The sequence below is a fragment of the Sparus aurata genome, chromosome 24 (assembly GCF_900880675.1).
Source record: "Sparus aurata chromosome 24, fSpaAur1.1, whole genome shotgun sequence".
In the NCBI taxonomy this organism is placed as follows: domain Eukaryota; kingdom Metazoa; phylum Chordata; class Actinopteri; order Spariformes; family Sparidae; genus Sparus; species Sparus aurata.
The window spans coordinates 3,880,430-3,897,427 of record NC_044210.1 but is presented as its reverse complement, the minus strand read 5'-3'; the positions used below and the strand labels follow the sequence as shown (position 1 = coordinate 3,897,427).

Sequence of the window (16,998 nt, the reverse complement as noted above, 5' to 3'; positions counted from 1 at the left end):
AATTAACTTCAAATATCAAGAGCAAGTGAACAAGCATTCTGACATGATGTCTTGTGTTGCAAATATATCTACTGTTTGCATGCTAACCAGCTAGCACCTACCTGTTCCAGTCTAAAGCTCCTGTGCTATGGGGTGTACACACCACACTTCACTTGGTGCTGGACTGCCAGCTGCATAGCTAACTGTTGTTCACTATAGTTGCTAAAGTCATTGTCCACTTCCTTTAATCCATCCACTGTTTGCCCCATTAACAACTAGAAATCTACCTGGGGGTGGTAGTTGCTATATCAACTAAATTATAATTTTATTGTGGATTAATCGATGCTCAAATTTTACCCACTTGGATTAGAGGGTACACATCACGTTTCATGTTTTAGACTTTTTTCAGAAAATCAAAGAACTCACTGAGAACCAAAAGCTTATGGAGCAGAAGCTAACCTTGACATGCGAAATGGAAATCTCTAAAAAAAAAATAATAATAATAAAAAAAAAATATATATATATATATATATAATATATATATATATATCTGATACACAGCGTTTCTTTGAAAATATGTAGAAAAAGATGTATTTTTTGCGCATTAGTCTGTTTAAGTGAGAGAATGTTTCACTCTAAACACTGAGGCTCAAACTAAAGTGGAGACTGATGGAATGTGTTTATAGTTTCTCTACAGATGTGTTAGAAAGCTGGGGTCAGAGTCATGGTTAGCTTTTATATTTTACATAAAACATGAAGAATAAAAGCTTGGAGCTGAATTGGGTCCCTGCTGAAACACAAAAAAACATCTTTAATCACTTGACTCTATGTAAATGCTGATCTGCGGTGTCCCAGCATCCACTCCTCCTGATATTCAGTGCTGCAGCTTCAAACACTGACGCACTAAAGAGCTTCAAAAATCCTCTCGGAAGATGGTTAAAAGTCTACAGAAGGAGCTTATGAAAGAAATAAATTACCTGTTGTCATGACGACACCTGCCAATACTTTCCGCCGAGCGTGCGGAGAGGCGAAGTTGTCCGTCAGTTCACTGAACTTGTCGACGACCAGACGAGAGACGGCATCTGCCAGGACCTGACAGGAAAAGAAAAGGAAGAAATGAATGAAAAAGGAATAATAAAGATGAAGCTTAATGGTGGAATGATATAAAATACATTCTTTGAACAAAATAAGGGCCACTCCAACTCTCTCATTTGACCTGATGTATGAGATTTCTTAAACAGCAGAAGGCAACAAAGCCAAAGTGATGAAAAGAAGTGAAAGCTCTTCTTATCTGCACTTAAACTGCTACTGAATATTTCAATTAGGAATGCTGCACTGGTGTGAATGACAGGCAGGGATCTTAGCAGCTTAAAACAGTCAAATCCTTTGCTTCACTGACTGCTCTGTGAGTGAAGAGTGCCCTGGAAAGGCTGGTATAATGAACAGCAGTGTTTGAATAGCACTCAGAGGGTGATGGTAATTAAGATAGCAGCTTTGTTATCGCTGTGCAGGGATTACAGACAGGGATTAGTTTATGTGTAAATAGATTTCCAGTGTATTGAACTTGTCTCTCCTGAAGTCGTCTCCATCTTCAATCAGACTTTATCGAGCTGGTCACGAGCGGTGACATTCGTAGATGAGATTCAGTTAGATGAGATCCAAACAACAAAGTGTCGACGGTGTTCAACAAAATGGGCCGCTGCCCCTGTTACTACGGCTTTCGTGAAAAAAAAACCAAAAAAAAAACGTGACAATTCTCAGGCTTTTCTCTTGTAATGCTGATTTTGGAATGGCTCACTTTTGCTCTGCTGTTATCACATGCTTTGGATGGACCACATCGTGTTGCTCCTGGCTTTGTATGCCTATAATGGCATCCCATCTATTGGTTTAATTTGTTACAGATGCTTTTCTGATAACACACTAACTTTTTCAGAATATATCAAATGTTTTCATTTTGTTTAATATTGTAAAACATTTTATCCCCTGGTATCCTCTCAAGTTGCTTTGACATCATGGCAGCTAGCTGCTAGGTTAATGTAGCTACTATAGCTCAGTTCTATCAGAACTGGAGAGTTAATTTATTGAAAGAAGCACACTGAAGACTTTTATTCGTGGAAAACATGTTTTGAACATACATTCATACCAGTGGCTGCAATGCAAGGTGTCGACCAGCACATCAGGAGCAGTTTGGGGTTAAGTATCCTGCCCAAGGACACTTTGACATGCCTACCAGGGGAATCAAACCAATGACCATCTGATAACAAGAAGCTGGCTCTACCCCTTAACCACAGTGGCCAACTAGCTACACTGGTAATAGTGCTCTCCTACTGCTGATCTGATTGCCTGAAGTCAGCTGGTTAGCTGATAGGAAAATGATTTGTCCCATCACATGCCAACCGCTTTATGAAAGTGCCTGCCCTTTTTCAAACGGCAGTACCAAATGGTTCTGTGTCACAAACTATCAAGCATTCAGGTTAAGCTAAAGTTAGCACTACTCCCATCAACAAACGCACCACCTATGGCTACCAGAACCAGTTATGATGTTAAAAATAACTTCAACTGTTGATCCAAGCAGCACATTTTTTATTATTGGACCCAACAACCTCTTTTCATGCTAGCACACTAGAAAACTCACACTCACATAGAGGTGGCAACAAATTAATACCAAATGGTACACCGGTCCTGAGGGAACATAGCAAGTACTTCTGACTTTTCTGACTCTTCAAGACCTGCTGGAATTCACAGAAAGACTTCAATGTGTGCATGGACAGAGGGTGACAGAGGATATCATGAGAAATCCATTTCAAATAGGGTGCTGCAATAAAAGGCAATACAGCTCCAAAAGAGGTACTGGGAACTTATAAATAAAGTGATGTTGTTGTACCTGAATTCACATACATTTAGTTCCCTACTTTATTTCCTTTGCAAACTTACAATTTCTGCAACATTGGAGATGGAAACATACTTTAAATCTAATCACTACCTCTCTGACACATGTGGTTCAGTAATGTGACATTCTCACTGAAAAACAGGCGGAACAAGGACATTTTGTAATCATTCACCTCACCGTATGCTTACCTGTGGCAGGTGAAGCTGCAGTCCTTCTCTGGGTATAGGCTGTCTTGATGGAACCTGATCCAGCTGCATGTTAAACAGAGCAGACAGAGCAGCCTGAGCAGCCCGGGCCTTGGCCAGCTTCTTGTTCCGCCCAGAACCCTGGAAGTTCTGAGCATCTACCGTCACTGACATGACAAAGTTCTTGGCATGACTCTCCCCACTCTCCGACACAAAGTCATACTTGAGGCCCGGCCGCAACTCGTTGAGGATCATGACAGGATTCTTGCTGCTTGTAGGGGAGATGAAAGTGGAGGGGGCAGGAGGTAAGGGGGCCTGGACCAGGTTTGGGACAGGGGACGGTAGCATTGGGTACTCTATTCCCAATGAACTGAAGGAACCATTACTGTTGGATCCGAGGTAAAAGGCGTCATCTACAGGAGTGGCTGTCTCAAAAGCATTAAAAAGCATGTCTGGAAAGTCCGCCTGGTCTGAGGTGAAGTCCGTATGAACCGACAATGTCCGGCCCATGGCCATGTGGGCTTCAGATGCATTGGGGAACTGGACGAAGGAGCGTAGGGCCTTCTCTGCTGCGTTCAGTTTAGCTTTCTTCTTGGTCGGACCTGAACCCTCGAAGAGCTGCCCGTTGACCTCCACAGTCATCACAAAGACGGGTGCATGGACTGGCCCCGTCTGAGACAGCAGTTTGTACTGCAGCCCTGGCTTGATTTCATTCAGCTGCATCAGGGCATTCTTGGGCAGAATGGGCCCAGGGACTTTCTTACGCTTCTTGGGCCTGTACTTGGAATGTGTATGCCCATTATTGCCCTCCTCTAAGGGACGTTTCCTCCCACCCCCAGCACTCCCATTGGGGAGTTGAGCAGCTTCAGCTGCGACCCCCTCTTTGGAGAAGAGGTTGTCCAAGTTCCGATTTTCCTTAACATCTGTGCTGCATGAACCTGCGGTGCCCAGAAAGAGTAACTTACAATGCCTTCGTTGCAGGATCTTGTAAATGTAAAATTTAGAGATTCCTTTACCTCTCTTTGCAACTGAACAAGTGATGTGTGTTCCTTAATCATACTTATGTGGTGGCATAAGTCATAAGTGTATTCTAAACACATTCATTTATAACCACAAAAATGTTAAACACAGTCAGGACCAAAATTTAGATGCAATAAATACTGTCAACATGTAATACATGTATTACTGAACTAACCAAAGTTAAGCACGACATTAACATAGTTAAAGTAAAACAAGTAAAACATTAACTAACACTAATTTCAGAACTCTATTTTAAATTTGACAAATTAAAGGACACATTGTAAATACATCATGTAATTCTTTTTTAAATTATGTCTCTGGATGATGGTCTGTGTTTTGGGAACACATATCACCAGGCCCTGTTAACAAAGCAGATGGAACTTAATGTAAATTTCCATTTATAACATCCTCCAGCAAAAGCTCGATAGGTTACTCCTTTCGGTGCTCAGGACAGAAAACAATCCTATAAAATGCAGGTTGAGAAGGGGTCGTGGGGAAAGATGGGGTGCAAACAAGGATGTCAACTTTTCCCAAAATTATTCTGAGCCTGAAGGAAAACACCAGAGAAAATTATATCAAATTTTAGCATTGGTCTCATTAAATATGGCCACTTCGGACAGAAAACCAGCAGCTACTGTATATTACCATAAATATGGTTATGAACACAAAATAGTACCACATATTAGTATGTGCCAAAACATTAAAAGAACCAGGCACTGCAGTCGATGTTTTCCGCATAACCTTTATCATGTAATCTTACACAAATATGTGCCAGCTGTAGGGATGGTTCTGATTACCGGTTCCACTTTGAATTTGGTTCCAAGTTGGTAAAATACCATGATTATCTAAGCACTGTGGTCAACAAATCCCTTATAGAATCTTTCATTCATGATAAATCATATTTACACCATTTGTCCTCTGATGTCATGGTGTGATGTCAGAGTGGGAAGCTCAAAGGCTGGGATAACATAATGCTGCTGTGTGCCACGAAGCAATCTGAAAAACTGGTATAATTTCACCACCTCCAAATTGATCAACAAACTGACAAGATGATAGGAAGATCTGGATCATTGGGACATATTAGCATCCACACACTTCCAAGCTAACATTACTGTTATTGCACATCCAGTGTGTTTCCATTACAATAATCTAGCTACCCACGCTGAATTTCATGTTAGAGGAAGATGGCCACCGTGTGAGAAACAAATGCTGCTTTCCCTGGCAGCCAAAGGAGATAGGTCAGGACAGGGTTAATGATTGTGGATGCAGTGACATAATATGTGGTGAAAGCTCTACACCATTCAACTCATATCTCTGTGGTTCAGGTATATTCAGTGAATTAAAATAAGAATAATACGATTTCAGACGAAACTAATGAGCTAAAAAGATTTGATAAGGGATTCTGAAGTGGATTCTCTTTAGATAAGCTGTAGTAGAACCCTATCCCACTGTCTGTACACGCCAAGTTTAGCTCTATGCATTCAGAAATGAATCGTGAATCATTTTCTCCACAACAGAAGTGTACAGTGCCTGGAAAGAGGTGAGTGTGGCGCTCAGTCACAGCGAGTTGACAACTGTAGGCAAAGTAAATAACAAGCATGCGAAAGGGGGATGGAAATCAAACATGGAAAACACAATAGCAGATAATGCCCTGAGCAACAGGAGCGGGGCAGTGATTATAGGTCTGCTGGGGAAGAGGGAACATATTGTTATTGTCACTCCAGTGGAACAGCCAGCGCTGCAGCTCAGCAAGCAGAAACAGAAACTCCCCTCATTCCTGTGGGGGAGACGTGAATACATTGGGCTTGTCAAACTGCAAGGTCGGCTGTCCAGTGGTCTAAATGTTACCTGGCAACTTATATTTGATTCCTTTGACTTACTGTTCATATTTTAGCAAAAAGCCCTTGAACAACCTTGACCACTTCCATCACTAGCCTCGCGACCAACACTGAATACACTGTCAGGCGTAATCCACATGCTGTCCCCACTGGTTTCTCTTTGGCTTGCCCAGAACAGGGACAGGATTACTGCTGTCTGAACACAAATAAAACGTGGTTAAAGAGGCCACATCAGTTAGTGTTGGGGCGAAGCATCAGCAGGCCGGATCATGATGCAAAATTGGCTATCTGGTTCACGTCTTCAAGCACACTGACTCCTTTCAGTCGACCCTGACGAACAGCCCGATTTGTCGTCTCAGCCTGATGCTTGATCGTATCATGTGTCAGACAAAAGTAAAGCTTTGTGTTAACGTAATTTGCTTTGCCTTTCATAGTAACTTCACTTAGAAATTGATAAATCAATCTTTTCCATAAAATCCCATTGAGGCTTATCATTGTTAAGATGGTTTAAGGGCTGAAACAGGCCAACGTTCCAAATCTAGGGGGGCTTCATGGAGCTTTTTTGTTGGGAGCAAGAGGGCAAGCTCAGGATCTGCCATCAAATGGACTGAAATCTCACAGTAGATACACCCTGACCCTGGGCTTAAGCTCCGATCCTGCCTCCTGAGCTGGCAAAAACTAATTGAATAGTACATTTCAAGGACAGTCTGAGAGGTGCACCAGCCATCACAACCCAGAGATAACCAGGGATCCAGCATCATTCTCAGAGATTGAAAAAGCTAATAATAAATATTTATATCTGGAACTGAAAGAGACTGAGGCAAGTTTTTATAAAAAAGCAACAGATATGGTATCTTGTTAGACTTGAAATGGAAAGTGGACTCACTCATGCTTTCTACTTCGTCCCCGTCGATGGTGAGCTGCCTCTGTTGGTTTCGAAGTAGCCAAGCTCCCACTCGACCTGGACGAAACACACAAAGTTGACAAAGCAAATGGTTATTATTATAATAATCTGCTGCTGGTTGAGTCAAGCGTGACTTACTGTCTATGATCTGCTTTACCAACACTTTGTTTCATTTTTTTGGTTTGTATGCTGGTTTTCTTTTTTCTTTTTTGCATTTCCTAATCCATTTACTCGATGGATTACCATTTATGGGGCCCAGATAATGAATCATTATGACTTGTAACTCTTATCAGCTAAATTTTCCATATAATGCATATCTAAAACTTGAAAACTGAATATATCATGTACTAATATACTGACTCTTGGATAATATATTTCCATTTCTGTTCATTCCAAGATTACCTGAGAGCCACTGAGTCAACCACTATATTTGTAAAAAAAAAAAATCCCATCAAATCAATGTTTAAATTTCTCCCCATAATCCCCATCTGGTTTAGCTACACTTCGCTAAGTACTAGCAAACTATAAACAAGCATACATGTTATATCTGATGAAGGTCCTATTTGTAAGAAAAGTGGATTTTTGAGTCTCAGGTTGGTTGCACTGAAGGACTGAAGTTCATCTTGTTTTGACTGCGTAATCGAAATGTAAAATAAGAGTATAGCTTTGCTTTTTATGATGAACACACAAGATGCAGAGGTCAACATTTCTGATTTCCTTCAGTGTATGTTGCTTATTAGCAAACACCAGCATGCTAACATATTAAACCAAAATGGTGGGCACTGCTAAACAACAGTGTTTTAGCTTTGTCATTATGAGCTGGTTAGCATACTGAGATTAGCATTTTGCTCGAAGCTCAACTGTATCTATGTACAGCTTCACAGAGTGGCTAGCATGGCGTAGCGTCTTGTTACCTGTAGGAATGCTTTGTAGAGATTCCTTTTTATGTTTCTTTCTTGTTACTTATCACTGTTTCATCCTTTCAACTGATCTTTCAAAAGATGTTTGTCATTGTTAAGCTCCTTGTAACTTTGTTTGTAATAGTGATAAAATAATAAAAAATATCTACAGTATGAACAGATATTTGTTCACTGCTCACCACAAACAGTAAGTGGCAGCAGGTGAGACAGAGATCCTGATGAAAACATTAACATTCAACAGACAGCACCCATAAAGCCTGAGCAGCCTCTTGAGACTGACACATTTGACTAACCTTCATATTCAAACAGCTCTATATTCATTTCATATTACATGCTGAACCTTTCAAAATGGAACTTCTTCAAGCATTTCCAGTTTATTTGATTTCAAGTAGTTTAGGAAATATGAGATAAAAACACGAAGCATCATCACAGTCAAGCTGATGGGCCAGATCTGAAGATAGAAAAGGTTCCAAGTATCGTGTGAAAGTGTGTCCACACAGGATGTGTAAGTAAGGCCTTATGGAAACAAGGACTTATGCTGGCAGAGACAAAAGTGGCGTCACATGAAGCTAATTAAACATAATGACCTGTGAACGTTGACTGTCTATCAGCCATCTCAGCGACTGATATCATAAACCTGATCACAGTTCAACTGAAGTTTAGTGAGATCTCCAAACAGATGATGAATGAATCATCTTAAAATATTAGGAAATGTGTGAATTATTTATAGCAAGGATGAGTTCAGGAGGCTCACAGCCTGAGACATGAAGCTGCTCTGTAGTCTGGTGGTACAGCAGGCGTGGGTGTTGTCTGTGGTTTTACCGGCTATTACTGTACGTTTGCTGCCATAAAATTTTATCATTTTAATACATTTTGTAAAATCTATCGTATTCTACAAACAATGCATACTGTCCCTTTGCGCTTACTTGGTTTTAATCTCTCTTTTGCGCATTCCTGCACAGTGCCAATCATTCCCCAATTCAAAGAGCCAAATACCTCTCCATAAAATCATTAAACTAACACTACTCCTACTTTTGGAAAGATCAAGTGGATATGAAATGAACCAAAAGAGGATATTTTGCCAAAGTTGAAAAACCTGAGCTGACATGACACTGTCTTTTGAACTAAACCAGACAGAAGTTTAATGTCTCAAAAGTTGAGAGTGTGCACTTAACTTAAAAGCAATAACCTCCAGAAACCAGATTTACTGAAAAGGCTTCCTTGCTTGATATTTGGCTTTATCAGATCCATTTAAACGGCACAAAAAAGCACAATCACGTTCATTATTCCATTATAGTCAACGGAGTGGATTTCTTCCCTCAACACCTCCTCTGCTCAAATGTCACAGCTCGTCACCCGGCTTAGTCCCCATCTTCAGCCAGCCCCTTCCACCTCCAACTCCACCTCCGCCCTGCCCTAAGCTACTCTTGTCAGACAGATGTACTCGTCGCTCGGGCTGATAAGAGACACCGAGCTGCCGTTATTCCCTGCTGTATAATCAGGAAACTGTCACTCAGTGAGCTATCCCTGGACATGAATAAACAAACCGAGGCCGCAAGAAATGACAATTATAATGATCATTATCGTTGATTTACAGAGATGGCGGTGGGCAGGTTTCACTCCTCTGGTCAGCTGTGGTGCTCTTGGATTGTGTGGGTTTAACTGGCTAAAAACTGTCAAGTATGAACCAACCCTGACTTCTCATATTGGGTAAATGTGACAGGCTGTAACAGTTGCTAACAACTATCAGCTAATGGCTAACGAGCGCTCCACCTGCTGACTTTCGACGCAGGTTTATTGTTTACAATGTAGGTTCAGGGAGATATCAAGGTGTGTACCCAATTATTCTTTTGGATTTTAACCCTTCACATTCATCATAGGTCAGCCAGTGATTGTAGGTAGCTCTGACATGGTGCTGGGGAGACAGGGATAACTTGGGTTAAAAAACACTTTCACACTTCAAGTCTCAAGACCTGTCAAACTGGCTGGGGAAGCTCAATCCATCCCTAGATGCCAAAAGAATTCTTACTGTAATTGGGAACGCACAGCGAAACAAATTAGATTTGAACACATTGCCAAAATACTACTGACACCATGTAAAAACATTTCAATCTTTTCTCCCGGATGCCTACTGACTGACCTATGACGTGATAAACAGTATGAGAAATGCAATGTTCAGTAATAATGGTATAATATGAAAAAACACACAAAAAAATAATAGCTTGAATACAGAGTGATCTAGGGAATATGTCCAGTTTTGCCATTTTAACTGAATATGTTTTTTTTTTATTAACAGGATTATGTCATAGGTATATTCCTGCCAATGTACCAAATACTTTGTGGCTATCCATTAATGCAGCTGTGTAGCTAAGTTTGTTTCATGTGTGGCGAGTGGAACACTGAAAAAGACTTAACTAGAAGTTTAAACAATGATGTCCCCACCAACCATCTAAAAGTAGATGGGAAGTGCACCTATGTGTACCCTTGTACACACAAACAGTACACAAATATAGTAAGTATATGTACTAAGTAAATAGTATAGTATATAACAGCTTCATGGCTCATGGCTGCAGACATGTTGAGAAGAATCCACTTTTTAATCCCATAGGTTTAAAAATCTAATTCTCTCGACTCAGGGAGTTAATTCCTCCAGAAGCTCCAGGCTCTGCCCATAGCTGTCTCCTCCAGAACTCAGCAGGCTCTGCAGTTGACAGAGACGCTCATTAATCCACTATATCAGCATCCGTCCCTCCACTCTGGTCTGTTCCTAAAATTAAAATAATTTAAATGAGTGAGTCATACACAAATCCACCGACCTTAAAGTTGGCACGACGTCTCGGTTTCACCCGATCTGCCACAACCAAATTGACTGAGTTGCGTAAACTCAACATATTGGTTTGTCAACTTTTTCAGTGTTTCGTGGTGAGGAAACTTTGCACTATTTATGTCTGCAATATGTTGTCAGAGTTAAGCCTATTTCATGAAATTCTGTGATGTTACGCCGTGTTTTGTCTCCGCCGGAAATCCATTCATAGAAGTTGTTGGTTCACAATGTTTGCTACACTCCGCTACAAGTGTGAAGACCTCAATTAGAGCCAATGAAATGGCTAATCAGCTTTCCTCTGGGAGAAGAACAGAGTGAAACTCCAGGCCAATGGGATTGACAGGAAAGCCTTCATACTTGGTCTGTATAATCACTCCTGTTGGCAGATATGGCCTCCTGCCCCGCTGCCACTCGGCTGTGTGGCTCCAAACATTAAAAATGACAATGTTATCGGGCTTCTCTGGCGCTATTGTGTGGAGGGAGAACAGGGCTTAGGTTGCCTTTCTCGAGATAATGCAAGAAGAAAATTAACTCAGAGGAAGTAAAATGTCAACAAATGTAGTTATCAGGAAAGCTTGTGACAGAAACAGAAACTTTGGAGGCTTTGAAAATGGTATTATGTTCATTCAAAAACCTTGTTTACCTCATTATTTACTGTCTGAATCACATTTAGGTTATGGTGACTTGTTGCCATTTGCTACAGGATCAGATTTATCTGTTGCAGACAGTCACTCCTATGCACTGGTTCATATACACATACATACAGACCATTATTTGCTATGCAGTAATACAAAGCGCCATCAACAAATTGGAAAGAAAATGAGATTGCGGGGGATAAACAGCCAGCAGGAATGGGAAGTGGCATGTATATTAAAGGAATCCGTGGCCTCCCATCCGTGTCGCGTGGAGAATACGTTTATCAGACAAGCAGGACAAAATAAATAAAAATCTATTTACGCTGCCTACTTCAGCACGCCGACACAGTCCCGCCTCAGATCATGCATCACAGCACACTAACCACAGCTGCCTTCGCGACTTAACACATTTACACACCGAGACAAGAAGCCAGACGCTGTGTACATTTAAACAAGGTACGGAGCAGTTGTAGAGAAATCAACTGTGATAGAGAATAAAGTGGGATTATTCACCCAAAGGAATCGGATGTGGTGAATATTCATCCGTTTTCTACCTCTTTTTCCAGCTATGCTGTTCAGGGTCAGGGCATCACAGGTAACACTGAGCAAGAGGTCCATAAGAACCCTCTTCTACACATACTTGAAGGTACCACATTAAGCACCTTTTCATGTTCTTACTTTTATTTTGGGTGTCAACTAGAAAATGTTCACGCTTTAATGTTCAAAAGAACACAACTCATATTGTGCATTGCTGCAGCACCTCTAATCATCCTCTGTCTCAAAGCTCTGCTTAGCTCTGCTCTGATTGGCCAGGAGGGAGGAGATAATGACAAAACTGTCAGTTTTTTTTGGTGAGCAGATTTAACTCACTTTGTTAAAAAATAAATAAATAAAAGAAAAAAGAAAAAAAAATGCTTTCCTTTATTTTATGTGTACCGAAATGAATGGAAACAAGGGCGGCCTCGAGAGGAAAACCGATCTGAAAACTGATGTGAGCCTCTAGAAAACGATTGATTGTTAACAGGCTAAAACAAAATCAATCGGCCTTTTTAACAGAGTGGTGGCTCTGCCTTCTGAGATGGCATTAGAAACTTAAATCAGATTGGAAATTTAAGGATAGGTAACCAGCAACTGAGTCGACAGTGATGAAAAGAATCTTGAGCCTTTTCCTGGCGCTTGAGGCGACTTACAATCACAGCCCGGGAGGGAAAACAACTGCAAACAGCTGTCAGAGAACTCTTTCTGTGGCCTAATGCAGATGGATCGATCCCGAGGAGACGCAGACAGCGAGAGGGGGAAACGATAGCCTCGAACATGTGACGCAGACAGAAAAAGGGAAAAAAAACTTTCTCGAACACTGCCGGCAGCACTGTGCTTTTCCCACACACAAATTCCATTTTCTCCCCATGAAATGACATTTGGAGACGCGCCGAAATTGGACCCTGACAGACCGGGGTGTGACATATTGATAGGCCCTGGGAGAGGTGATGAGATGGTGGATGAGAGGGGACAGAGAAGAGAAACCTGAAAACACTGGAGGGAAGTGTGTGGCTGGATCATGGAGTCAGAGAGTCACGTCAGGTGAGAGGGAACGTCTCTTTCCACATTTTTAGATAGGACTCGCATTCTGTAATTTTCACTAAATCAAATAATAGAATCTACAGTTTAGTATCATAACAGAGCGTAAATGTAATTTAACTTTGACAAAAACGTGACATTTTGACTGTGAACAAGACTATCACAAAATGAAGACATTTCAGGAAAGTTTGCTCACTTCATCGAGATAATTGCGTGACCTTTTCAGCCCGGAAGGTGCAAACAGAAAGCTTATTAACCTGCACCTCTTTAGAAGTTTCCATTTTTTAATTCACTTCACTTTTTTTTTCGCAGGCTCCTGGAGCGGCATGGAAATGTGACATTTGCAGCAGATTACAAGAAGAATCATAACAGAATCTGCCTAATGTAACTGCAAAACCATTATATTCAATCACACAAGGAAGTAAATAAGACGACAGCGGGAGACACACTAGGACGCACAGCCGGGAATTAGGTTCATCAAAAGTACTGGTGGAAGAACTTTATGTCTTGTTTACGACGTGGATAAACGAGGAAATAGTAGGATCGATAGGTAAAGGCCAACACACACCTGTGCGACACATGTCAAGACAACCACACACACTGTTTTCTACCTGAACCCACACACTGAATGTTTCTAATGTGTACCACTGAGTCAGGATTCCCCACTGTGCTATTAACCAACACGGATGTGCTCACATTCACATTTCATCCCATGCACTCTCCAGAAAGGCACTTCTGGGCTGAAGTGGGCTACTGACCATTAACGGGACAGTTTACTCCAAAATCAGAAACACATTCTTTCCAGAGGTCATGACCCGGTTACTCAAGATAATCCGCAGACCACAGATCACTGTGCGGAAGGAAGTGGGCAATTACTCATGGAGGAGAGGCTTGTTATCTAAGATAGCTAACATCGCAGCTCCGCTGAGGAGGATGCCATGTTTAAATTCTGCACCATCACAAGCACGAGCCCGTTATCCATGAGTATCAGCACACTTCCTACTGCATGACGCGGTGGACAAATAGCTCCCACGCGAAACTGTCTGTGGACGACCTTTAATAACGGGCTCATGATTTCTGTAAAGAGACATTACTGTTGACTTTATTCAGATGTATTTTTGTTGGTGCTTTGTGTGCCATCTAGTTCGGTTATACTGGAGAGATGGCCAACATGTCTACAGCTGATACCACCCAAACTCTGCAACCCACAGCGTAGGAACCACCAGCATCTTTTATTCAAAGACTGGTAACGTTGAACTAGGCCTAGATAGCATACAGCATAGCATAGCATGGCTAAGCACAATACTTTTTATGTAATGCACATGTGTTCAATCTATGCGTTTGTTCACTGTTTTGGAGTTACTGTGATCTCAGGTCAGGTTATTGGTAGTTTGCTTTCCTGGGCGGCTGATATGACATTAGTTGAATTATGCTACACACACACACACTCAAGGTATTTGCATGCAACTAACCATCTTGTCTAACCTGGCATCACATCACACACTCTTTCAGCCTGGAGCATATAATTAATAATTATCCTGGATAATTATCAACTATAATTAATATAATTTTAATTTCCCAAAGCATATGGCAGTTATAAAATAATTCAAAAATGTCAATGACAGTTGTCAGGATGTGAACCAATGATCTGTTGATCTCTAAATCGAGACTCACCGGTCTAGTAACAGCAGAGCTGTCAGTGCCGAAATACACATTTAAATTGAATCTAATGGTGACCTTGAATTGTAGGTTTGGAGCACTGTGACACTGACCCAAATGAGTCAGTTCAGACAGGAGAGCGACAGACAGAGGAACACTGGGGGACCTGGTGGAGCTGTGAGTGTGCGTGAGGGATAACGACTGTGTCTCTCTATATTAGCTCCACAGTATTAAAACTGCCCTCTAATTGAGCTGTGTTGCTCCAGCAGGAAAATAAATTCCTCACTGCCTCCCAAGGACACTGGCAGGACTCAGCCATCTTTCTAACATTTTCCCAGGCCTCTGTGAAATCTTTATGACGGCTTTAATTTGCTGTGTGGCCCTGGCAGGAGCTGGAGGGGCCGGGGCGAATGCTGTATCAATTCCACACGCTAATGTGACTCACTTAACCAACAGGACTTCCACACAGCCCACCACACAACCACCCCCCCCTCAAGCTCAGAGACATTCTTGCTGCTGACAGCAAACTATTCCAACCACCGTAGTGCCCTCTCCACTGGGGGCCAAGGAGAAGTGCCAGCCTTCCTGAAGGTACAGTAATTAAGTGGATTATCTACTTCCATGCTGCAGAGCAGACACACACAGAGGAAGCTTTCGTAGTGAATTGTAAATGAAGCCTCAGGGGCCAATGCCGATTTTTGCAGCTTAAGATCATCCGAGGTCACATGGAATCACCTGGAAGTGAGCACCAAACTCCTTAAAGATGTTACATGTAAAGCTGGGATAGCTGTTAGTCCTCCTCCTCCTCCTCCTCCTCCTCCTCTGTTTGCCAACAGACATGTGTGTCATTGTCCTCTCTGATCTTGAAGTCAACATTAATTAGACTGCTCTCCTACCCCGGCCTCATGATATTTTGGAACCATAACGTGACTTATTCTAGGTGTCTTTCATCATTTCGAGCTTTGTGAGTGACAGGACATTTGGTCAGATAGCACAGTGAGAAGACAGGTCCTGTACTGTAGAGTGATTAATGTGTCTGAATGTGTTGCCACTTTCTTTTTCTCTAGGTTCAGTTTTTCTATTTGGGGTTGGGGTTAGCTTTAGGGACAAGAAACCCCTTGGTTAAGTTTAAGAAAAATTCATGTTAAGGTTTAAAATACCTGGTTTTGTGGCTCCATGAAATTGTCCCATGCTAAACAATACTAGCATGTCTGACAAATTTGAACATATCTGCAGTTTGCAAAAAAGTGAAATGCCAACATTGTATTCTACAGACTGGGTTTGTGGAAAAGAGACATATTTATTCTCCTAGGTACTATTTCCTGTGAGGTCAAGACTCTGAATGAAGTTATTTTAATTAAGGGATGGTAATAATCTTCATGTTGCTGCTCTACACAGAAACTAGGATTTCAATCTTGTCAGCACATAGAAACCTTTTCACAGCTTGTCACCAGTTTAGTTGACCTTATACATCATATTACAATACTTCTAACAACATCTTATAATTGTTATGAAGCATCCTGAATATTTAGGAATTTGATTTTGAATGTATTATAGACACTGGGCTGATAAAGAGTTATGATTATTGTTTGTGATGAATATCCCTGAGTGCGTATAACTATGATTATACAGTGCTGTAGTTGCATTACAGTCCATTTTAAGCATCATTACAGGCATGGCCTGCACAGACACACCCTTTAACTTCAACTTACTGTCAACATGTTGCTCTGCTCTGGAATCTACACTTTAACTTCGTACAATATTCCTGCAGCTGTGAATGCTTATATACTGCAGTGAAATATTCTCCCATCAGCCTCAGTACTCTCTGCTATCTTTGTGCAACTTTGCCAGTTTCTTCTCCCTCCACCCCACTGTTCCCCATGGCACATACTCTCAGTTTCATTTAACGCTAACACAGGTAGCCCGGGCCTCCTGGGCCTGAAAATTGCTGCTGACTACATGCTTGTGAATGTTCTGCTTGCGGTGGCCACCTTGGGCATGCAGATAGGCATGCCAAGGAACCAGCGGAGCAGGAATGTTTTACCACGAGACTACATCTCATTACAGTGGGAATTTTAATTCTCTGCTTTACTAATTACTAAATGGAAAATATAAGGTTTGGACCTTAATGTTCAAGAGTTCCTGTTCAATTGAGAAGTCTGTGAGCTATAAGGTAGATTTCTCTGGTAGTCCAATGAGTTCTATTTACAGAATGAACAATTAAATCATATAAAGGTCCTGAAATAAGTGTTAGGTAACAGGTCATAATGTTATGCTTTTCAAATGCTGATTAAGACTATATAAGCATCCATAATAGCATAATTAAAAACATTCAGTGAATTTAATTAAGCATTACCTACTGTATTATGACATTGTTATACGTCACCATTATTTTTTGTTGCATTATTAACATTTTTACATACTTTATTAATCATTTAATAGCAGTTTGCTATGCTCTTAAGATTTTTGCTGCTATCAGATCCAAATAAGCAACAATGCCTTGTTACCATTAAGGCCCTAACCAGACCTAACCTTGCAGTCAGAGCTGTGGATGTAAATGTAGGAA

At 41.2% G+C, this 16,998-nt stretch overlaps 1 protein-coding gene across 2 annotated transcripts in view; it reads right to left on the bottom strand.

Annotated features, from left to right (window-relative positions):
* Positions 1–16,998, bottom strand: part of LOC115576861 (double-stranded RNA-specific editase 1-like) — a 68,749-nt gene that overhangs the window by 7,582 nt on the left and 44,169 nt on the right. For both annotated transcript variants that reach the window (XM_030409457.1, XM_030409456.1), the window contains 3 exons: positions 6,799–6,873; positions 3,058–3,992; positions 957–1,071 (listed from right to left, as the gene is read on the bottom strand). In XM_030409457.1, the coding sequence (XP_030265317.1) occupies positions 957–1,071; positions 3,058–3,992; positions 6,799–6,802 (1,054 nt within the window). In that variant the 5' untranslated portion in view covers positions 6,803–6,873. The remainder of the gene's footprint in view (positions 1–956; positions 1,072–3,057; positions 3,993–6,798; positions 6,874–16,998) is intronic.